The following is a 24,867-nucleotide window of genomic DNA, read 5'->3' as shown; positions in this document are numbered from 1 at the left end:
CAGACCACTGCTCCATTCACTTCTATGGGGCTGACGAAAAAAGCCAAGCCAGCGCTTGGCTATTTTCGGCGCTCCCACAGAAATTTATGTAGAGCAGCCGCACATGCGCGGTGCGCCCTCCATCACTTTGCGGGCTCCATTCTGATGTGGGATCTGCACCTATGAGACATTGGGGCATATCGGTGCAATATGCTCCAATGTCCAAGATGAGACAACCCCTTTAACTCTGGATTTTTTTGTGACTGTCACATTGCAGTCGTGTGTCGCATCGCCACACCATTAACAATCACTATATCAAACTTTGGGCGACACGGGTTGCCGTGTAGATGAACCCACAATGTGCATTGCTGCAGTAAATAATTCTGAATGTCCACGTGCGTAAATCTATGGAGAGGGTGCCCTGATCTCTCAGATGTTTTTATGGATGCCCTGATCTCTTACAGGGGGTTCAGACCTGAGCGTTCTGAAACGAGCGCTCTGTATGCGCGATTGTACGGGCGTTTACAATCGCGCATACAGAGACAGGCGTTCACACATTGTCGCGCGTTCCCAAATATCTATGTGCAGGAACGCGCAACAAACGCCCCAAAAAAAGCTCAAGAACTTGTTTGAGCGTTGGGCGTTTTACAGCGCGATCGTATGCGCTGTAAACGCCCAGGTGAGAACCATTCCCATAGGGAATCATTGGTTTCTCCGTGTTGAGCGTTTTACAGCGCGTAGGAACGCGCTGTAAAACGCTCAGGTCTGAACTTAGGGTTAGATGTTTTTGTCCCAGTGTAAAAACGTGTTAGATCTCTCACAACAGAACAGCTGATGCAACAGCAGGGACTGATCTTCTAGACAAAAATTTTACGCATGCCATAGCACAATGAAAGATGAAGGAAAAGAGCTTGTAGATTGCGATTCACAAAGATAGAGCCGGTGTCAACCTCATGATTTACTCCAGTGGAACAGCACACAATGCCAGTACTGGGTTTCCATGTCTGGAGCCTATAGGGAAATAGCATGACTGGCACCTTAGGTAATTGACCATGTGCAACGGGCACCTCTCCCTAGGGCCCTCTATATAACCATCCCAGGTGTAGGAAATGCCGGGTGGTATGTTGCAGCCTAAAATGTCTCTTTATATGTGTTACGGTGCTCCTACCTTGATACGGCTGTACCCCAGGCTTTGGCTCAAAAGCAATAAATAAAAGGGAAACATTGAGGGATTAAGGAAGAACTTAAGTCCAGACCTTCAATGGCAGCTTTACATGAGTAAAAGTTTTTCCAAAACGGTTTACAGGCTTTGTTTTGGTTCCAGCAGGCTTTGGCATGAAACTGGCAGGCAAACTCCACTCTGCTATATCTGTTTCTCTCTGAATCTGCTGTACTGACAGACTGTATAACTCAGCTTCTTCTGTATGCAGCACTTCACTTTGTAGTCTGACTCTAGGTTATGCCAGGATACTTTCTTCCTGGCTCCTGAGGCTTCAAGCTTTGGCCTCCATGGCCAGCAGAGCTTAGGGTGCTCTGGCTGGCATGGGCATATCCAGCAGAGACTGACCCTGCACACCCTTCACCTAGCTGGGGGTAAGCTAGACTGAAGCTAACTGGTCCCCACCCTTCCTGCAGGAAGTAGGACTCGCCCACTTCTCTCCAGAGGGGGGTTAGAATGGAATGGTAAGTTCCATTCTATCTACATACAGCTCTGCCGTGTTTGTTGTCACCTGCTCGTGACCAGGCACATTACATGTGAACATAACAGTTGCATAACAAAATAGTAATGCACATTGTGGAGGACTTGGAATAAATACACAAGATGACATGAGGTTAGACCAATAAAGACAGTAGCAGGGTGCAGAAGTGGTAACACCACTCTAGGGTTTTACACATGCAGCCTGTAGATGGTGATGTGCATATGTGGTGAAAGAAGCAGTTCTGTGAATATTTCTTAAATAAAATGCACTGGGTTTGTAAACCGGGTCCTAAATGTCACTTGGAGATCCCTCCCCTCCAACAGTCGACATAGCATGTCCATGGTGTCCTCTAATGGGGACCTATCATAGAGTTCAGCAGCCTACAGCACTTCAGCTATTGTGAGATTACAAATGCCAGCATGCACACTTGCTTGGTGGTTCTCAGGAACTCCCATAGAATTTAAATGAGTATGATGGGAGTTGTAGTTTCCCAAGCTTAAGTAGTGGAGGTTGCTGACCTCTGATCTATCACATCCTCCGACATATCTATTTTAATAAATACTTATAGCCTTCATGAAACAACTATTCTGGAGCATGTTTTCTTGTGACTTTCCTCTGTTATACCTCCTAGGAATTTATGAATACATTGACAACTGGGTATTACCAGCAAGCCCGAGGAACAGCCAGCAAGCAACAGTACACCTATAACAGAACCAGCAAGGAACAGTGCACCTATAACAGAACCAGCAAGGAACAGTGTACCTATAACAGAACCAGCAAGGAACAGTGCACCTATAACAGAACCAGCAAGGAACAGTGCACCTATAACAGAGCCAGCAAGGAACAGTGCACCTATAACAGAACCAGCAAGGAACAGTGCACCTATAACAGAACCAGCAAGGAACAGTGCACCTATAACAGAACCAGCAAGGAACAGTGCACCTGTAACAGAACCAGCAAGGAACAGTGCACCTATAACAGAACCAGCAAGGAACAGTGCACCTATAACAGAGCCAGCAAGGAACAGTGCACCTATAACAGAACCAGCAAGGAACAGTGCACCTATAACAGAACCAGCAAGGAACAGTGCACCTATAACAGAACCAGCAAGGAACAGTGCACCTATAACAGAGCCAGCAAGGAACAGTGTACCTATAACAGAGCCATCAAGGAACAGTGCACCTATAACAGAGCCAGGAAGTAACAGTGCACCTATAACAGAGCCATCAAGGAACAGTGCACCTGTAACAGAACCAGCAAGGAACAGTGCACCTGTAACAGAACCAGCAAGGAACAGTGCACCAATAACTGAGCCAGCAAGGAACAGTGCACCTATAACAGAACCAGCAAGGAACAGTGCACCTATAACAGAGCCAGCAAGGAACAGTACACCTATAACAGAACCAGCAAGGAACAGTGCACCTATAACAGAACCAGCAAGGAACAGTGCACCTATAACAGAACCAGGAAGTAACAGTGCACCTATAACAGAACCAGCAAGGAACAGTGCACCTATAACCCTGGGTTCACACCTGAGCGTTTTACAGCGCGTTCAAACGCGCTGTAAAACACTCAAGACATGAAATCCAATGCTTCCCTATGGGAATGGTTCACACCTGGGCGTTTTACAGCGCGTACGAACGCGCTGTAAAACGCCCGACGCTCAAACAAGTACTTGAGCTTCTTTGGGGCGTTTTGACGCGCGTTTGTGGCCATAGGACACTGCAGTCAATGACACAAACGCGCGTCAAACGCGCGTTTACTATTACAAAAAACGCGCATAAAAACGCGCGACAAAAACGCGCGTAAAACGCGCGTTTGCGCAACGCTCAGGTGTGAACCCAGGGTTACAGAGCCAGCAAGGAACAGTGCACCTATAACAGAACCAGCAAGGAACAGTGCACCTATAACAGAACCAGCAAGGAACAGTGCACCTATAACAGAGCCAGCAAGGAACAGTGCACCTATAACAGAACCAGCAAGGAACAGTGCACCTATAACAGAGCCAGCAAGAAACAGTGCACCTATAACAGAGCCAGCAAGAAACAGTGCACCTATAACAGAACCAGCAAGGAACAGTGCACCTATAACAGAACCAGGAAGTAACAGTGCACCTATAACAGAACCAGCAAGGAACAGTGCACCTATAACAGAGCCAGCAAGGAACAGTGCACCTATAACAGAACCAGCAAGGAACAGTGCACCTATAACAGAACCAGCAAGGAACAGTGCACCTATAACAGAACCAGCAAGGAACAGTGCACCTATAACAGAGCCAGCAAGGAACAGTGTACCTATAACAGAGCCATCAAGGAACAGTGCACCTATAACAGAGCCAGGAAGTAACAGTGCACTTATAACAGAGCCATCAAGGAACAGTGCACCTGTAACAGAACCAGCAAGGAACAGTGCACCAATAACTGAGCCAGCAAGGAACAGTGCACCTATAACAGAACAAGCAAGGAACAGTGCACCTATAACAGAGCCAGCAAGGAACAGTGTACCTATAACAGAACCAGCAAGGAACAGTGTACCTATAACAGAACCAGGAAGTAACAGTGCACCTATAACAGAGCCATCAAGGAACAGTGCACCTATAACAGAGCCAGCAAGGAACAGTGCACCTATAACAGAGCCAGCAAGGAACAGTGTACCTATAACAGAACCAGCAAGGAACAGTGTACCTATAACAGAACCAGGAAGTAACAGTGCACCTATAACAGAGCCATCAAGGAACAGTGCACCTATAACAGAACCAGGAAGTAACAGTGCACCTATAACAGAGCCATCAAGGAACAGTGCACCAATAACTGAGCCAGCAAGGAACAGTGCACCTATAACAGAACCAGGAAGTAACAGTGCACCTATAACAGAACCAGCAAGGAACAGTGCAGCTATAACAGAGCCAGGAAGTAACAGTGCACCTATAACAGAGCCGGCAAGGAACAGTGCACCTATAACAGAACCAGGAAGTAACAGTGCACCTGTAACAGAACCAGCAAGGAACAGTGCACCAATAACTGAGCCAGCAAGGAACAGTGCACCTATAACAGAACCAGCAAGGAACAGTGCACCTATAACAGAACCAGCAAGGAACAGTGCACCTATAACAGAACCAGCAAGGAACAGTGCACCTATAACAGAGCCATCAAGGAACAGTGTACCTATAACAGAGCCATCAAGGAACAGTGCACCTATAACAGAGCCAGGAAGTAACAGTGCACCTATAACAGAGCCATCAAGGAACAGTGCACCTGTAACAGAACCAGCAAGGAACAGTGCACCTGTAACAGAACCAGCAAGGAACAGTGCACCAATAACTGAGCCAGCAAGGAACAGTGCACCTATAACAGAACCAGCAAGGAACAGTGCACCTATAACAGAGCCATCAAGGAACAGTGCACCTATAACAGAACCAGCAAGGAACAGTGCACCTATAACAGAGCCAGCAAGGAACAGTACACCTATAACAGAACCAGCAAGGAACAGTGCACCTATAACAGAACCAGCAAGGAACAGTGCACCTATAACAGAACCAGCAAGGAACAGTGCACCTATAACCCTGGGTTCACACCTGAGCGTTTTACAGCGCGTTCAAACGCGCTGTAAAACACTCAAGACATGAAATCCAATGCTTCCCTATGGGAATGGTTCACACCTGGGCGTTTTACAGCGCGTACGAACGCGCTGTAAAACGCCCGACGCTCAAACAAGTACTTGAGCTTCTTTGGGGCGTTTTGACGCGCGTTTGTGGCCATAGGACACTGCAGTCAATGACACAAACGCGCGTCAAACGCGCGTTTACTATTACAAAAAACGCGCATAAAAACGCGCGACAAAAACGCGCGTAAAACGCGCGTTTGCGCAACGCTCAGGTGTGAACCCAGGGTTACAGAGCCAGCAAGGAACAGTGCACCTATAACAGAACCAGCAAGGAACAGTGCACCTATAACAGAACCAGCAAGGAACAGTGCACCTATAACAGAACCAGCAAGGAACAGTGCACCTATAACAGAGCCAGCAAGAAACAGTGCACCTATAACAGAGCCAGCAAGAAACAGTGCACCTATAACAGAACCAGCAAGGAACAGTGCACCTATAACAGAACCAGGAAGTAACAGTGCACCTATAACAGAACCAGCAAGGAACAGTGCACCTATAACAGAGCCAGCAAGGAACAGTGCACCTATAACAGAACCAGCAAGGAACAGTGCACCTATAACAGAGCCAGCAAGGAACAGTGCACCTATAACAGAACCAGCAAGGAACAGTGCACCTATAACAGAGCCAGCAAGGAACAGTGTACCTATAACAGAGCCATCAAGGAACAGTGCACCTATAACAGAGCCAGGAAGTAACAGTGCACTTATAACAGAGCCATCAAGGAACAGTGCACCTGTAACAGAACCAGCAAGGAACAGTGCACCAATAACTGAGCCAGCAAGGAACAGTGCACCTATAACAGAACCAGCAAGGAACAGTGCACCTATAACAGAGCCAGCAAGGAACAGTGTACCTATAACAGAACCAGCAAGGAACAGTGTACCTATAACAGAACCAGGAAGTAACAGTGCACCTATAACAGAGCCATCAAGGAACAGTGCACCTATAACAGAGCCAGCAAGGAACAGTGCACCTATAACAGAGCCAGCAAGGAACAGTGTACCTATAACAGAACCAGCAAGGAACAGTGCACCTATAACAGAACCAGGAAGTAACAGTGCACCTATAACAGAGCCATCAAGGAACAGTGCACCTATAACAGAACCAGGAAGTAACAGTGCACCTATAACAGAGCCATCAAGGAACAGTGCACCAATAACTGAGCCAGGAAGTAACAGTGCACCTATAACAGAACCAGCAAGGAACAGTGCACCTATAACAGAGCCAGCAAGGAACAGTGCAGCTATAACAGAGCCAGGAAGTAACAGTGCACCTATAACAGAACCAGCAAGGAACAGTGCACCTATAACAGAGCCGGCAAGGAACAGTGCACCTATAACAGAACCAGGAAGTAACAGTGCACCTGTAACAGAACCAGCAAGGAACAGTGCACCAATAACTGAGCCAGCAAGGAACAGTGTACCTATAACAGAACCAGCAAGGAACAGTGCACCTATAACAGAGCCAGCAAGGAACAGTGTACCTATAACAGAGCCATCAAGGAACAGTGCACCTATAACAGAGCCAGCAAGGAACAGTGCACCTTTAACAGAGCCAGCAAGGAACAGTGCACCTATAGCAGGGCCACCAAGGAACAGTGCACCTATAGCAGGGCCACCAAGGAACAGTGCACCTATAACAGAGCCAGCAAGGAACAGTGCACCTATAACAGAGCCAGCAAGGAACAGTGCACCTATAACAGAGCCAGCAAGGATAACAGAGCCAGCAAGGAACAGTACACCTATAGCAGAGCCAGGAAGGAACAGTGCACTTATAGCAGAACCAGCAAAGAACAGTGCACCTATAACAGAACCAGGAAGAAACACAATGGGTGTGGGCCAGAATAGAAAAGACAGAAAATAGCACAAATTCTGGTGCCAATCTGCACCTGCTAATGGAGGGCACAGATTTCACTTTTTGACTTTTACTGAAATTCTGACATTTATTTTACATTTTTATGAAACCCCAGTCTTAATAAATGAAGGCCTCTGCTTATGGATGTATATTACAAATGTGCCATCAGACCAATATATCGCTATTTTGGGGGTCTGAAGATGTTTTTCCATTATTTTTAGCTTTCTTGATTACCACTTTTCACAACGTTTTATGCTGCAGTCCTCTTCTCACTGATTGCAGAGCATGAAAACAAAAGAAGTGCTGATCGCTTCCCACCGAGGAACTTTCACATATCTGTCCCATGACCAATCAAAACTGTGAGTGCAGAGTCTGATGCGACAGATCTTTGCACCTTTGTTTTTGTTACTGCGCTCCTCATATGGAGTTTTGACACCTGTCTGCATAACAGTACAGTGCGGGCACTGATCTGGCTGGGAGCCCAGGTTCTGAGCTTGCCAGTCTCCTCATTGGCAGAGAGCACCACAGTTGCAGTTTGGGCTAACAGCAGATGCTTGTGTTCTCAAATGAAGAACTTGTCTCTTATATTCAGAATACTTTATGAAATTTAAAGAGTGTTCGCCTCCTAGTAAATAGTCTCTTCAGTCACTTTTGGTAAACCTAGTTGACAACGAATTTGACTGCCGTTGCACCACCACGTGATATAACCTCCAACATTTAAACACCACATTGTGGAATATTTTAGACCCAACCCCTGCTTAACCTAGGAACGCCCCTGCATTGTATTGAAACACTCCTTATATGGAAATCAGCCCTGCTCTTCGAGGTCCCATTTGCAGGATATTCCTGTGCAAAACATCATGGTTCTTAGGTGCCTCAGGGGCTATTACCTAGCTTTCCCAGGCTTCTGACAAGCAAACCTACCTGATTATATTTGAATCACTACTGTAATCAGGCAACTATGACATTCAAGAGTATGGAAAAGCTGGATAAAATCCATAATGCTTGTCACACAGCTTTCCACATAAGGATACAACTAAGGGACAGTGGTATAGAACAGGCATCAGCTACTTTCGGCACTCCAGCTTCTCCAGTGAAATGACAACTCCCATCATGCACACTTAATCCATTGTTCTTGTAACTCCCATAGAAATAAAAGGAAGATTATGGGAGTTGTAGTTTCAGCACAGCTGGAGTGCCAGAGGGTGCTGATCCCTGTTATAGAATATTTGGCCACTTGAAGGAAGGTTACTACCCAACAAAGTATACTTCCAAGGAGTATAAAGTAGATTCTATAATTCATATTGTGATATATTACCAACTATTGTGATATATTACCAACTTCATTTTGCATTCCATGCTTCTCCATTGTTGTGGTGCCCAGACATTGCCATTGCAGGTACAAGAACTGGGCATCTCCTCCTCTGCCATGCCGGATAACTGCTGAAAAACAAAATTTTTATAGGCAATAAATATAAACATGACACTGAAATTATTGGAGCCTATCATGGTCTAAAAATGAATGTTTCTATAAGTAACAAATGTTGGTCTAGATATGGAAATGGTCATATAACCGTACAGTGTAGACAGGATAGTCAAATTCTAAAGGGTCGAGGCTCCTGGACAAGGGTGACTATCAAAGGTTCTGAAGGGTGGAGGCTCCTGGGCAAGGGTGAATCTCAAAAGCTCTGAAGGGGGGTGGCTTTTGGATAAGGGTGAATCTCAAAGGTTCTGAAGAGGGTAGGCTCCTGGACAAGGGTGAGTCTCAAAGGTTCTGAAGGGTGGAGGCTCCTGGACAAGGGTGAATATAAAAATTTCTGAAGAGGGTAGGCTCCTGGACAAGGGTGAATCTCAAAGGTTCTGAAGGGTGGAGGCTCCTGGACAAGGCTGAATCTTGAAAGTTCTGAAGGGTGGATGGCAGCTCCTGAGCAAGGTTGACTCTCAAAAGGTTCTGAAGATTGAGTCTACCCTCGTAACGTAACGTAATTGATCTCTACTGGGGGGTCAAACATCAGCTCAATATTTTGTTGAACCAGGAGATAAGTAGCTGCCTATCTGTATCTCCTTATGTCAATAAACTGCTACCAGGAGTGTATGGGAAACAATGGAGACAACCGGGAGGTCAATGCTCCTTATGCCCTTTCCATATTCAGCCCTGGTTCTGATATGTGAACAACCCTATAGTACTACTCTATTTTAAGTGATTCTGCCCTTGTAATGCCGGTACTGTTGCAGGTGAGGATTGTCAATGAAGACATTTTATGTCAAAATTAGGATGTGGAAGCTGTACATAATAGAACCCATTAAAGTATTGTTCAAAAAGAATGAAGAAATATATAGGAGGGCTCCCATTTCTTCACACATCTGTATGATTGCTTGGAGGTTTTGTTTCTTGTGGATTCATATGGATCATCCAGTGGACCTGACACAATAATGGGCCGCTAATAATAGCCTGACTCAAAGGTCCAGCAGAAGACACTCCCATCTGTAGGTGATTTTGAATCCCCCCAGGGCCTATTTCTTATGAACTGATTCATAAATGACCTATTTATTAGTATTTTTTGTTTATGAAATGCCCTGTGTGTTCAATGATAACGACAAAAATGATCATGGAAATTTAAAGTAGACTTAGACATATTCTGTATAGATAGAAGGGCGGCCCTCAGAATCGTTCCCTCTGGAGGGCCCACTCATTCTCTCTGCTCCCCGAGAAGCATTCCTTTCCAGGGATGGTTCTGCATGGAGACACAGCGGTCTACAGCTCTGGTAAAAAGACCCATAGAGGCCATATGTCCCACTTTCTGCCAGCATATAGCCTCAGGCATTCCATTTAGCGGGACTTTTTCACATGTATTTATGACAGTGTATGTGTGATGAATCTGCATTAGTTACAGTATAACCTATACTGTATAGTGCAGATTTTAGTCTTTTCATTTAAGTTTTAAAAAAAAAATAGCAGGACCTTCATCTGGACCCCCCCCCCCCCCCCCCACTAATCATGGAAGAAAAATATGATGTATTTCCACCCCCGCACTGGTCCAATGAAGACAAGGTGGAAGCTAATTGAATGGGTTGCTGGGGGTTCTGGATTGGACTACAATAAGGTACAAATTTTGTTTGCTTTGAAACTTTTTAAAGTGCTTTTTAATCTGCTTATGAAACCACTGCCTGTATCTGAGGTCCCAAGGGTGTTATTAGATCAAAACATTAAAAATTCTACATTTTTCAAATCAGCGTCTGGATCCGAATAATTTCGTAATTGCATGTTATTAAGAATTTTGTATAGCCAGTGAGTTATTCAATAAAATGTATCTGTACAGCGCCACCTGCTGTTTGTCTTTATTTCTCAGTCTGCCACAGTAACATTGGTGAGGTGGTCACACATGCTCAGTTCCATCTTTCAATTGCCACCAGCCGGATCTACTGTTAGAAACTGTGACAATTACAGGGAGAGAGGTGTAGCATAAAATACATGCTCCCCTGAGCTGTGATAGGGAAAGAGCTGTAGCAGAAAGGCCACACCCATTGAGCTGTAATAGTGAGAGAGCTGCAGCAGAAAGGACATGCTCGTTGAGCTGTGAAAGGGAGAGAGCTACAGCAGAAACAACCCATTGAGAAAGGTTAGGCCCCCTTAATTGTCATTGGGAGAAAGCTGCAGCAGGAAGGATATGCCCCCTGAGAAAGGACATCAGCAGGATGGGGAGTTTGTGCAGGCTTGGGAAAGGTAGGAAGTAGAGCTGCACCCGGTATCGAAGTTTCGATACCTAATCAATACTTTTAGACCCGGATCGATACGATATCGGGTGTCACAATTTAATGATACTAGGCTGCGCAGCCTCGTATCTGTTAGAGAACATGGCACGCGCTGCTCTCGGCTCATGCCATGTTCTCCTCAGCAGCACAGGGGAGAAGGAGGCAGTCCCCCCCCCCCCCTGTGACTGATAGCAGTGAAGAGGAGGGGAGGGGCAGTGGCCACTGCGCCACCAATGAATATAATTAACACATTCATTTAAGTGTAGGCAGCGGTATCACATACCTGGCACCCACCCTCTATGACAGGGAGCTGTGATCGGCACCTGAGGGGTTAATTGCCGGGGATCGCAACGCCAGGTCATAGAGGGCAGTTGCCGGATATGTGATACGACGGCACCTTCTGCCTACACTTAAATTAATGTGTTAATTATATTCATTGGTGGCACAGTACGTCCCCCCAACCCCAGTATTGTAAAGTATAATCATTGGTGGTGCAGTGGCCACAGGCTCCCCCCCCCTCATTGTTATATTTATTGGTGGCAGTGGCCACAGGGTCCTCTCCCCTCCTCCTCATTGGTGGCAGTGGAAGTTCTGATCAGAGCCCCAGCAATGAAGTCTGGGGCTCCGATCAGGTTACCATGGCAACCAGGACGCTACTGAAGCCCTGGCTGCCATGGTCAGCTCCCTGCTGCTGTGTGCACAGAGCCCAGGACAGCAGGGAGAGAGTAAAGTCCTATTCACCCTAATAGAGCTCTATTAGGGTGAATAGGACAAGATATTAAAAGATCCCAGGTTCTAGCCCCTAAGGGGGGAAATAGTAAGTAAAAAGTAACTAATAGTTTAAATCCCGCCTTTCCCAATTTTACATATAAAATATATAAACAATAAAAAATAAACATATTACATATCGCCACGCCCGAAAAAGTGCGAACTATTAAAATATAAAAAAATATTTCCTATGCGGTGAACGCCGTAACAGAAAAAAAAAAAAAAACACGTGATTCGCCATTTTTTAGTCACCTTATTTCCCCCAAAAAATAGGATAGGAATGTTCTATTATGGGCCGGACATTACATAAAATACAGAATGGATTTTTTGGGTGTTTTATTTTTTTTTGCGTGGTATCGAACGGTATCGAGTACCGCAATACTTTTTTATGGTATCGAAATCGAATCAAAATTTTGGTATCGTGTAGGAAGCATGCTGGAAAAGTGAGGAGCCAAAGATGTCTGTGTTGCAAATTCTGCAGACACAAGTTAAGGCTGAAAGTAGTTGTCATGGTGGTCCGGGCCATATGGAAAAGATGGGAAAAGTGAATGATTCCAATCGGAGAACACGTGCGTGAACTGTAAGTCACTGGATATAACTGTACTGCAATCACTTATACGGTCTGTATGAATAACTACCACTATATGGCGGTAATACTAGTCTTTGCATAGTGTGTTTTTTTTTAGTCCCTGTTTACTGGTATTGGTAGTAGTCCCCTGGCCTGTACAGTTTCTTTAGTACCTGCAGTAGCTGATCTTCCAGAATTGCTTTTACAATCCCAGTTTGATTTTGTAACTCACCTGGACGCAGTTGTGATTTTCCCCCATATTATCTTGTTTCCGATTCAGCAAGGATCCATTGTGCCAGTAAGGAGCAAACACTGGAAAGGAAAGCAAAATCCAGACACAGCTTTTAGTAAAACCAGAAAATGAATCATACAAGAAACTGCTCTGTGGTCCCAGTAAACAGTCGGCCCCTAACAGCCCCCAGGTTCCTGTGCGATGAATGGCGGCCATTATATCTCCTATTAAACCCATTTACCTCTCTGAATAAACTCACACAGGCGGATTTTTTATTTTTTTTTAAGCCCTCGTCTGGTCCTGCCAAGGCTACGCAAATGTCAGAGTTTCTGAGAAACGTCCGGATATTTTTTACTTTGACGAGAGATTATGCAAACACAGAATGTCTGGAGAAGGCATGATAAAAATAAAAAGACTTGGGGTATGTTCACATGACCTATTTTGCCGTGGAACTTTGGCGCTGAAGTTCCTCTGGTAATTAAGGATTGCGGAGCAGCAGCTTAAATCTGCAGCTGCGCCGAAAAGGGACTCCATGATCCACAGCTCAGCCACCCAATAAAATTAATGGGAGGCAGAAACCAGGCGGATGCCGACAGGATTTTGGCAAAATTTTATTTCAGCAGTCTGCGTCAAAATTCTGCAGTAAAACCTTCCATGTGAACGGCCCCTTAAAGGGTTTGTGTCACGATTCATATTCTGCATTTATTAAACCAGCACCTGGATCTGAATACTTTTGTAATTGCATGTAATAAAAATTTTTGTATAGACACTGAGTTATTCAATAAAATGTATCTGTATAGCGCCACCTGCTGGTTGTTTTTTTTCCCTTATTGTTTATCCTTCTCACATGAGCCGGTCGAACGTTCTCAGTTTAAATCTTCGATTGCCACCAGCCTATGTTCTGTTAGAAGCTGTGGCAGTTACAGGGTGAGAGATGCAGCAGAAAGGACACACCCGTGAGCTGCCAAGCTGAAGATAATGTAGCAGGGCAATTGCAGCAGTGAATGGGAGATCTCTGGACCCATGTGCGGTACAGGGCTAGTGAATTTTTAGGGCCAGAAGTAGAAAACTGAGCCCCCTTGGATCTAAGGAGGTATGCTGACTAACACAAGCCATGTTTCTGCATCTATTTCTGAAAAATTCAGTTTCCCATCACTGTGACTACTCGTGGTTACTACTAGGGTTACTATGATTAATGCACTGTCCTAATATCAGCACCCAGGGAATTGGGCATGATTTATGGTATCTAGATTTCTGGTCTTTGCAAGTTCACCAATAGGGGGCTCCACAATGATTTGGTTCCCAGGAACGTTAACACAACTCAATGTTTTTCTATAGGGGGAAAACGTTTTGTAATAATTGCAAAATTTGTATTGGAGCTCTAGCCTTAAAGGGTAACCAGATTTAGAAAAACATGGTGGTTTTCCTAGAGCAGGCATGCTCAACCTGCGGCCCTCCAGCTGTTGTAAAACTACAACTCCCAAAAAGGGGATGTCCCACAAAAAATATTCTCCAGTTTTCAAACCAGCATCTGGCTCTGAATACATTTGCAATTGCATGTAATTAAATATTTAGTATAGCGCCACCTGCTGTTTGCTCTTTTTCAAATTTCTCTGTCCTGCTTACTGAGACGGAAGCACATGCTCAGTTCCATCCGTCAACTGCCACCAGCTGCAGCAGACAGGGCATGCCCCCCTGAGAAAGGACAGCCCCCCTAAGCTGCCCGGATCAATGTGAGGTACAGGGCTGGTTTTAGCTTTGTTAGAAAGAGATTGTCATGTACTAGATTATGTATGATTTGCATTTTTTACCTTATTCATGGGATAACCCCTTTAGGGGGCATTATTAGTTTTAGGGCTACCCAGAAGCATTACTTTTTATGGAGCATTATTACTTTTTAGTGAGCACTAAGGGGTCATTATTGCTTTTTAGGGGGCACTCATGGGGCATTATATACAGAGGGCATTATAACTGTCTAGGGGGCACATACTTTCTAGGGAGCTCACAGCGGCACTGTTGCTTCTTGGGGGGTAAAATAGGCGCATATTGTGCATGAATATTATGTAGGACATCAGCAGCTTCATTACTTTGTGTGGACACTGAGAAGATCACTATCACTCTGTGGGGTATAAAAGATGGTACTTTTACTATAACCGTCTGAGGCACAATATGGAAAATTATGTCTCCGGCTCTAAAATTTTTGGGAGTACTGCTGTTTTCAGGGGAGTACCACAAAACAAAGCAGGTAGTTAGAGTTTGTGTAGTGTAAGGGATCGCCTCATATTCGGTGGTCATTCTCACAATGATCTTCATCGACCACAGGGTTAGGGGCCAAACATTGCTTTTATTTGGCACTTCAGCAAAACCAAAACAAACAATACAAATAAAACACCTGCCTGGCTGGCCTCTAACTAAACATGAGGACTCCCTACCTCACTGAAAGCCCCGTTCACACACGGGAAGAACATGCAGCTTTTCCCAGCCTAACAATCCAGCACTTCCAGGCTGTAACAAAGTCCAGCACCTTTTGGGGGATTGTGGCCCAGAAGTCCTCCCGACTCTGGCCTAGTGACCGTCGATTCCAAGACCTCGCGGAGTCCCCCAAAGTTCAGGCTAACACCTAGCCCCGTGGCCCCTCAGCCAGCTCAGCTGAGCCCACCTGTACAGAGCCTTCCCAGGCCTCTGCTGCACACAGACTCTTCCTCCTCCTAACAATCTGGACTGGGCTCTTATCCCAGACTGATTGTTCCACCTGGTGCGGCCTCTGACCTGCTGATTGACAGCAAAGAAATGGAAACTCCTGCCATATCTCCCTCCTAGCAGCCATGAGGCCTGTCACTGCCTCACATATCCCCCCCTTTGTTCAAGCCCGTAGGGTGAACACTAGCACCAAACCCAGATGCTTGTGAGAGGGCATCTACCTGGCATACAGTCTTCCCTTTATTCTGCCAGACCCTGGACAACAGCGCTTGGTTTGTCACGAACACGAGTTTATTATGGAGTAGATCATATCTATGGGACTTTCTTCCCCATCTCATGAGCAGGTACTCTCTTTCACGAGCGAGGATGTTACGCCTTCGCACCCGTGGCCTCTTCTTTTCTTTCTTTTTCTCTCCACATTTGGCCTTTGGCCTCTGGAACTTCTCTCAGAAGATGTTTTTATATGATCGGCAAGCTCTCTTTTTTGATTCTCGGGCTTCTGTACATGCTCCTCATGTCCTTTCTTGGACTGCTGCAACTCTTGACTGAACGGTTCCAGTTCATGGTTGTGTCTCGACCCTTTCTCCTTCAGCAGAGCAGGCTTGTCCCTGCACGATTTTTTAAATGTGCCTCCGGTGCACATCTTCCATCTTCCCAGCTGTGGTTTCCCCCACTTTGGCAGCAGTTTCAGAGACCTCTGCTTCTTTAGTGGCTTTTTCCATATCAGTAGCCACTCCTTTGGTCTCTGCAGCACCTGAGGACTTCACGTCCCCCAACACCTCGGCCTTAACTTCTTCAGCCTTTGTTTCCTTGGACCCGGCATCATATACTTGCCCTTTTAAGTCCTTCTCCTCTTTCTTCAGTGGCTCACCCAGGACACTGTTCTCTTTTTAGGAGGAATTCGGGAGAGCCAGCCCACAGTAGTAGACAGGATCTGCATACTGGTCGTCCATCTCCTCATATTTCTTCCCCAGCAGGCTGCTGGCTACTTGGAAGACCTTGTAGGCGGAGGGGACGTCTTTTGCGACTTGGTCCTAGTTACACACTGTCATGAGACTCTTGGCCTCTGCATCCACATCAGCCCCATCAACGGGTTCAGCAGAAAGACCTTCCATCTTCTCTGCCTCGGGCGGTACTACAGCGCCATCATCTCCAGACCGCCTCCTAACAGGCTCTGGCTTAGACCTCTTGACATCCTTCAAAGGACTCTCCTCTTCAGGTTTCTCATTTTCCACCTGCTGCTCGAGAGCATGCTTAGACTTCTCCAACTCTTAGACGTTCTTCCCGACGTCATCTTTTGAGCTCATGAGATCTTCCATCTCTGCTCTGAGTTGCCTGTTCAGCCTCTCAAATTCATCTCGCTCCTCAAGTACTTCTTCAAGAGCTCTGGCCAAGAAGAGGGCCTTGGTCGCCTTCTCTTGAGCATCAGTCTCCACTTGGTCACGTTCTTCGGCATATCTGGCCGAGGTGGTTTTCTCTTCAGCCAGGAGCTTGTCCAACATCTTCTGTTTCTTCTCCAATTTAGACACAATTTGTTTCTGGTGGTCCAGGTCTACCATCCGATCACGCAACTCTTGATCAAGTTGAGCCATCCTGGCTTCCAAATGTCTTTTCTCCTCCAAGAGAGCAGATTTTTCTGAGGCGCTGTTTAGAACCTCATCAGCCAGCTCATCTTTTTTCTGCTCTGCATGAAGTCTGGATCGCTCAGAAGCTGCAAGTTCCTCTTGAAGTTGGAGAATTTCCGCTTCTATTAGTGACTCTAGTTCCTTCAGTTCATTCATCTCTTTCTGTGACTCCTCTGGAGATTCCTGCAGTTGCTCTGCGAGACCCGCTAGCCCCATCTCTAGTGTATCTAGGGACTGTGCAGAGCGAGCGAAAACATCTTCAAGTTTGTAGCTGTACTGTCCTGTCAGGTCATCTACAACTGTCTGGATATGAGCTTCAGGCACTAGGCTGTCACCCGACTGAACTCTCGTCTCGTCAGATATAACTGTCATCTGGTCGCTACTAGTAACCACTTTAGTTTTGCTGGGTCTTGACATGGTAGCCTCACTCTCGGAGTTGCTAACTGTCACGGCACATACGCCACTTATACTGCTTGTGTCATTATTAACCCTGACCTCTAGGGGCACCTATGAGTCAATCCCCACCTGGGACATTTTATTAATCATAGAAACCTGTGGAGACTGCACACCCACATCTGGTACGTGTGGTACACCCTCTAGCCCCGCCACATTGTCTACAAGGGGGTCTCCTAGCGGTGTTTCTTCAACATTTATCAACACTTTTATATCAGACACATGTTTACCAACAGGGGGAGCTTTTTCCCCAATCACAGCCTGCAAAGGAAAAGGCATGTCATTATTATCACATATTTCACATGACATCACATTTCCACTATGCATTTCGTCAAACATGGTACCATCACTTTGCACCTTATCTGCACCCTTGTTCTCAATGTGCAGCTCCTTCACATTATCATTTAAAGGGACAGGTACAGATTCTGCAGGAGTTTTGTCACTCTCTGCAGAAGTGTCTCCATTACTTAAAACCTCCAAGCATAAGGGGAAATTACGGCCCACCATTCCCTCATGTATGAGCGTATTTGTAACATCAGGTTCACAAGTCCCAGTTCTCACCGGAGACTCTCCCTCAGTGAGAACCACCTGAGAGTCCGTATTATTCACATAATTGTCCCGAACATGTAACACTCTATCAGTCTCTGAGGCGGCCATCATGCTACCTCTTACCTGGGCTAGCATGGGATCTCTGACTTTCACCACCCCAAATCTAGCTTTGATCACAGGCTCTTTGGGCGACCCAGAAACCTTCTCCCCTGCAGGTTCCTGCGAGGGAGTAACCGCAACAGGCTTACCCGCCTGTTCAGACACTGTGTTTTTCCCAATGTCATACACTTCCGAGACGGTTTTTCGCCTCAGTGATTTTTTTCGTCACTGACCCAGCCGGTTTCCACTGCGGCCGGCTCACGGTCACTGGATCTGCCACACAACTATTAACAGGAACAGTCTTACCGCCTGACGTCGTGGATTCGGGAGACGACGATATTCCCAGGACATCTCTACCAAGATCACCAGCCTTCTCTTGGTTCCTGGTATTCCGAACACCCGCAGACTCCTTACTGCAAACGTTGCCACCGGAAACAGCATGGCCTGGAGTCCCGACTTTTCCTGGACCGTAACTCCAGCCGCACTCTTTAGGACTTTGCGCACACGTGCAGGAAACATAGGATCTCCAGAGAGTCGCACTGCTCTCCACCTCCTTTTCTTCCCGACAGTTGCCTTTGGCAACGGCACACATCTTTTCCTCTGCAACTCCAGCGGCACAACTCAAAGCCTTTTTTCCGCTCCATAGCTGCCAGAAGAACGGAAAGTCTTTGCCAAGCACAAACTCCACTTCCAGGGTCTCACATTTTAAGAGCTCCCATTGCATAGGGCCATAGTCTGTGATAAAGGTCAGAGACACGGTGATATCTGTCTCTGGCCCCCTCTTTAGAAAGTCCAGTACTTTGGGCTTAACCCAGGACACGCGTTGGCGGGAATCTAAAGTGATCCACAGAGGGATTCCCCCAATCACCAACTCGCAGGATCTTTCTGTATCAGATCTTCTGACCTCACAATCATCCATTGCATAGTCCTGCTGCAGGTGGGTCTGCACAGACCTCATAGTGACAACAATAAGTCAGTCAGTCTCTTCTCTGGGCTTCTGGCTCTTTAAATCTCTGCACCACAGCAAAAATAGTCCACAATAGCACGAGCAGCACCTGCTCCACCGAACAAACAGGCTTCCGGCCCTTTAACTCCACAAAACTCGCAAAACAGCTTTCAGCAGCACCTGCTGTCTCGCCATTGCCCCTAGCAACCGACCGTTGCCCTTCTCTCATGGACAACATGCCCGCATCCTCCACCAATTGTAAGGGGTCGCCTCATATTCGGTGGTCATTCTCACAATGATCTTCATTGACCACAGGGTTAGGGGCCAAACATTGCTTTTATTTGGCACCTCAGCAAAACCAAAACAAACAATACAAATAAAACACCTGCCCTGCTGGGATTTAACTAAACATGAGGACTCCCTACCTCACTGAAAGCCCCGTTCACACACGGGAAGAACATGCGGCTTTTCCCAGCCTAACAATCCAGCACTTCCAGGCTGTAACAAAGTCCAGTACCTTTTGGGGGATTGTGGCCCAGAAGTCCTCCTGACTCTGGCCTAGCGACCGTCGATTCCAAGACCTCGTGGAGTCCCCCAAAGTTCAGGCTAACACCTAGCCCTGTGGCCCCTCAGCCAGCTCGGCTGAGCCCACCTATACAGAGCCTTCCTAGGCCTCTGCTGCACACAGGCCTCCCAGGCCTCTGCTGACAGCGAAGAAATAGAAACTCCTGCCACATCTCTCCCCTAGCAGCCGTGAGGCCTGTCACTGCCTCACAGTAGCTTGAGGAAAAGTAGGGCAGTTGCCAAATATGTCTCTGTAGACACATACTGCAGCTTAAAGAAGTCATCATGGATGGAAAAGACAGAAAAAGTGAATAACTGCAATCAAAGGAGAAGTCAACTGTAAGTGTCACAAAGACGGGGGAGGGGATAAACACCAGAATGACCACAGAAGGAAAATTACCAGGAAGTAGGCCTCAAGGCTAAGGAAAGGGAATGGGTGATCAGCTAGGTAACCCTAAACCTAGCCTTCACTCCTGTCAGTATGAATAGACCCTGAAGGTGGGAATTTTCATACACCGGAAACCTAGGCCCTAGTAACCCTGAAAATTCCTAGGAGTAGTGACAGGGTCTGAGACTAAGCCTAGTAGACAACGAGCAATTGAGAACAACAAAATACAAAGCAAAGAACACTTATCTATAAATCAGAACCACACACAAGCTCTTCCAACTTCAAGCAGATAATATCAACCGCATGGTATGAAGTGTGAGTCCAGACTAAATAGAAGAGCAGTAATGACCACAAGCTGCACCTGGGACAAGAGGTGTGGGCATTACCAACAACAACACTGCAGCAAGTGAAAACAGAGAGACTGTCAGATAACTTCTCGTGCCGCCAGTCTCTCAGATCTTCTAACCTCTCTATCATGGGAGGGACCGTGACAGTAAGTCATTGGATATAACTGCCCTGCCACCATATTTTTCACCTCATAAGACACCCCCCCCCCCAAAGTGGGGGGAAAATGTCCCTGCGTCTTATGGAGTGAATACTAATGAGTGCTTCCATTATGGAAGCACTCATTAATACTGGAGGACCGGGAAAGCGCGTCGGATCACAGCACAGCTGCGGCAGGAAGAAGACAGAGAGCACTGGAGGTGAGGAGCGGTGGCGTCCAGAGAAGGAGAGTTAGGTTGATTTTATTTTATTTTATTTGCTCTCAGGCTGGGGGCTTACATGAGGCTGATGGCTGGGGTCTTATATATGTCTGGGGTCTGATAGATGTCTGGGGTCTGATAGATGTCTGGGGTCTGATAGATGTCTGGGGTCTGATATATGACTGGAGGCTGATATATGACTGGAGGCTGGGGACTGATATATGGCTGATGGCTGGGGGCTGATATATGACTGGAGGCTGATATATGGCTGATGGCTGGGGGCTGGTCTAAGGCATGGGGGGCTGATCTGAGGCATGGGGGGGCTAATCTGAGGTCTGAATGGGGGGGTCTTATTTATATTGGGCTATTAGCTGAGGTATGATTGGGGGTCATTCACATTGGGGTCTGAGCTGAGGTCTGATTGTGGGCCTGATCTGAGGTCGTATTGGGGTCTTATGAACATCGGGGGTCTGATTGGGACTGTGAGCTGATGTCTGATTAACTTTGGGGGTCTGATTGCTGGTCTGATCTGAGGTCTAATGAAAAATATTTTATTCTTATTGTCCTCCTCTGAAACCTAGGTGCGTCTTATAGGGCAGAAAGCCGTTGTAGGACTAATATCTACCACTATATGGTCACTGTATGGGAGTAATACTGGCCTTTTTACAGTGTTTTGCAGACCTAGAGGGGCCGATGCACAGGCACTATATACAGAAGCAGCAGTCCCATCCTAAACCAGCAGGGCAGAGAGACTAATGGAAGAAATTTACTGACGATAACAGGAAAGGAGACACAAAACCAGTAAGTAAACTATAAATATTGCAACGTGGCCAACCCCTTTAAGAATGCACCTATAATTGCACTTACTATTATCCCTGGGAGTCGCTCCATTCGGTCGCTATGCCCTCCGGTATCTTCGCTCACTTGGTTATAGTGGGCGGAGACTTAGGGGACTTGGTTATAGTAGGCGGAGTCTGCCCTTGTTCTGCTGGGCGTCTCCTCCTCCTAGGCTGTAGCGCTGACCAATCGCAGCGCAGAGCTCACAGCCTGGGAGTTCTTTTTCTCCCAGGCTGTGAGCTCTGCGCTGCGATTGGCCAGCGCTACAGCCTAGGAGGAGGAGACGCCCAGCAGAACAAGGGCAGACTCCTCCTACTATAACCAAGTCCCCGAACATACCGGAGAGCATAGCAGGAGAACGGAGCGGCACCCAGGGATAATAGTAAGTGCAGTGAGATCCCTGGGCGCCGCTCTATATGTCAGGATGCTTAGTTTACAATGTTTTTCCAGGTGAAAGGTCCTCTTTAAATGCAATTGTGACCCTGTGGGATTGGTTCCATAAGCAGTGCCCTCATACATATGGCCTGTCAGAGAGTGCCCCATACACCATGCCTGTCAGAGAGTGCCCCATACACCATGTCTGTCAGAGAGTGCCCCATACACCATGCCTGTCAGAGAGTGCCCCATACACCATGCCTGTCAGAGAGTGCCCCATACACCATGCCTGTCAGAGAGTGCCCCATACACCATGTCTGTCAGAGAGTGCCCCATACACAGCTCCTGCTCCACATACGTTCCTTCTAGAGAGCTCTCATAGACAGCATCTGCCAAAAACTGCCTCCTAGTTCCTGCCAGATATGAATCTGTATTTGCATCCTAAGTGCGTGTTCACACTTGGTGGTTTAGGTGTATTTAAACCTATGTCTGAGTAGTGACCTGTCACAGAGGCTTGTGAGGAGTGAGTGCCGTCTCCGCATCACACACACCGCCATCCCCTCTCCTGTATAGTCAGTGATGAGTCTTCACAGCAGCATAGAGGTCCCGTGTTGTCACCCACTGCCTATGGTGTCTGTCGCTAAGCAACGGCCCAAACATATTGGATCATTAATTAGTTCTAATCAACCGTGCTGATTAAAGTGCCATGCTGGGAGTTGTAGTTGTAGGTTGCTCGTGTCAGGTCTGACATCATGGCTTCCTGTATACGGTATCTGACACTAGGAATGAGAAAACTGCACCAACCAGTTCACTCGTCATCGCTGCGGACAGACACAAGACGTCTCCTATTCGCACCTATCTGTATCTATTTCCAAACAATCTGCTCTGACGTTCCGTTCACTGTGCACGTAGTAGAGCTGAGTTTGTCACCAGGCACAAAATCATGATACCACAAGATTATCGGGTATTTTTTTTCTTACATAGGACTGCAAGTTAACCTACTACTACATTATATTAACTTATTCGGTCCTGCTGCCTGAATATATACTATTTTTTTGCTATTCCCTAAACTTAACGGGACAGTTACAGATGTAGCAGAGCTGAGGCTGCCATCTAGCACAACTCATGCCGATATCACTATGATCTGTGGTTTTACACAGGACTGCTGGTAAATGCATTACACTAGCTGAACTAATGAAGACCTAAAGAGTTAAAAGACATTCAGCTCTGCTATATCTGTTTACAAGCTCGCTAATAAAGTTTATTGCGTTTGAATAGGACAGAGGAGGCAGACCCCCTCCCTATACTGAGTCCTATGGTATAAGTCATGGGAGGATAAGTAAGGACACTTACCTGAGAAGCATAGACACCAGGTTTCCTAGACTAGTAGTAACTTTAAGCTGCTCAGGAGTCAGGAGTGATTCCTGCTCTGTGCACACCGCCTCCTGCTGGCCACACCCTCCAAGCACACCCAGGTCACGCCCACAGTCTGCTGGGACACAGTGTAACATGACAGTGTGAGCAGAATCCACGTCATGTGATGTCATCGATCAGATTTCATGTGGAAAGAATGAGTGCAGTCTGCGGGCTGGGAGAGCGGCCATAATGTAGCTGTCACACCCGGCCCTAGTATCAGATGTCACATATATATCTATTATTTATGGTATATTTTTGTTAATTCCATCGGTGACATCCGCACATCTTGATGTCGTCCTGTATGAGATCTATACATACGTGAAATGCGGAAGAGGTTGTCCAGAATTAGGCTGCATTCATACAAATGTATTTTTGACTCGTGTCCAATCTGCATTTTTTTCATTCATCTCTACAGGTCCACAAAAAAACGCTGTCTGCCTCCGTGGGGCCACAAATTATAGAACCTGTTCCATATGCTTTTTTTTTACAGTGGATGAAAATTGCGGGATGCACATGGACCGCATCTGTATTCTGCAGAGTAGCGATGAGCGGCATAGCCAATATTTGTTTTCGCGATATATTCACCAATAAATTTGTGAATTCTAGAATTTCGCGATCTCCAGTCATTATTTTCGCGATTGCGTAAATCGGCACTAATGGAATTCAGGAGCTGGATACGAGGACTTTATAAGTCGTTTTTTTCATGAATATCCGTCCCAGGAAAGCGGCACAAGAATGCATTGAAACACAATGAGGATGATCTATAAGGTACTGGTAATAGTTTATTAAGTGAAATCCTGGTGAAAGGTTCGCTTTAAGATTCTAGGAGGAATAATAAAGGAATGGCAAAACACAGAGGTATAAGAAAAAATGCTCCAGTATTGCTATGGTACTAGAAGAACACATAGATGTAGTTGGTGTGGCTGAGACATGGTTGGACTCTTCGCATGACTGGGCTGTTAATATTGAGGGTTTTACACTATTTAGGAAAGACCAGGTCAATAGAAAGGCGGTGGCGTGTGCCTGTATATGAGGAGTGATCTGAAGACAAGTGTGAAAGAGGCAATTGTGGGTGAGGATGAGGAGGATGTGGAAACCTTATGGGTGGAAGTTCAAAGGGATATAAACACTGAAAAAATAATACTTGGTGTAATCTTTAGACCCCCCAGAGGATAGAATGTATAACCAAATAGAGCAGGCGGCACAGGCTGGTACATTGGTCATAATGGGACATTTTAACTTAATTGACTGGGGTCATGGTTCTGCCTCAACTGCAAAGGGAGGAAAATTCCTCAACTTGCTGCAGGACCACTTTATGGGCCAGTTTGTAGAAGCTCCCACTGGGGCGATGCTCTGTTGGATCTGATATTTTCTAATGATGCAGAGCTTGTCGGTAATGTTACTGTTCGAGAAACACTAGGTAATAGTGACCACAATATAATTATATTCCCCCTAAACTATAAGAAGCAAACTCTGTCAGGCAGAGCAAAGACACTGAATTTCAAAAAGGCCAATTTCCCTGGGTTGAGGGCAGCATTTCAGGGCATAGACTGGGAGCAGGTACTGTCACATAATAATACTGAGGATAAATGGGAGAGCTTCAAATGCACATTGAGTAATTGAAAACAGAATTGTGATGGCACACTCACATTTGGTTGGATGAATAGTATTTATTAGTTTCAGTTGGGTATTTG

The 24,867-nt window shown here is 46.3% G+C and overlaps 1 protein-coding gene across 4 annotated transcripts in view; it reads right to left on the bottom strand.

Moving 5' to 3' along the window:
• The window catches only part of STEAP1 (STEAP family member 1), a 38,660-nt gene extending 15,445 nt beyond the window's left edge, over nt 1-23,215 (bottom strand). Inside the window, exons 1-3 of one of the 4 annotated variants that reach the window (XM_044294299.1) lie at nt 23,111-23,215; nt 12,518-12,597; nt 8,535-8,636 (exon numbers count right to left, since the gene is read on the bottom strand). In XM_044294299.1, coding sequence (XP_044150234.1) covers nt 8,535-8,636; nt 12,518-12,544 — 129 coding nt within the window. In that variant the 5' untranslated portion in view covers nt 12,545-12,597; nt 23,111-23,215. Of the gene's footprint in view, nt 1-8,514; nt 8,640-12,517; nt 12,598-23,110 lie in introns of those variants that run through there. The other 3 variants (XM_044294298.1, XM_044294301.1, XM_044294302.1) reach the window with 3 other exon arrangements.
• Between the last annotated feature and the right edge of the window lie 1,652 nt (nt 23,216-24,867).

The sequence above is a fragment of the Bufo gargarizans genome, chromosome 5, assembly GCF_014858855.1.
Source record: "Bufo gargarizans isolate SCDJY-AF-19 chromosome 5, ASM1485885v1, whole genome shotgun sequence".
NCBI lineage: Eukaryota > Metazoa > Chordata > Amphibia > Anura > Bufonidae > Bufo > Bufo gargarizans.
This window is presented reverse-complemented; position numbering and strand designations above follow the sequence as displayed.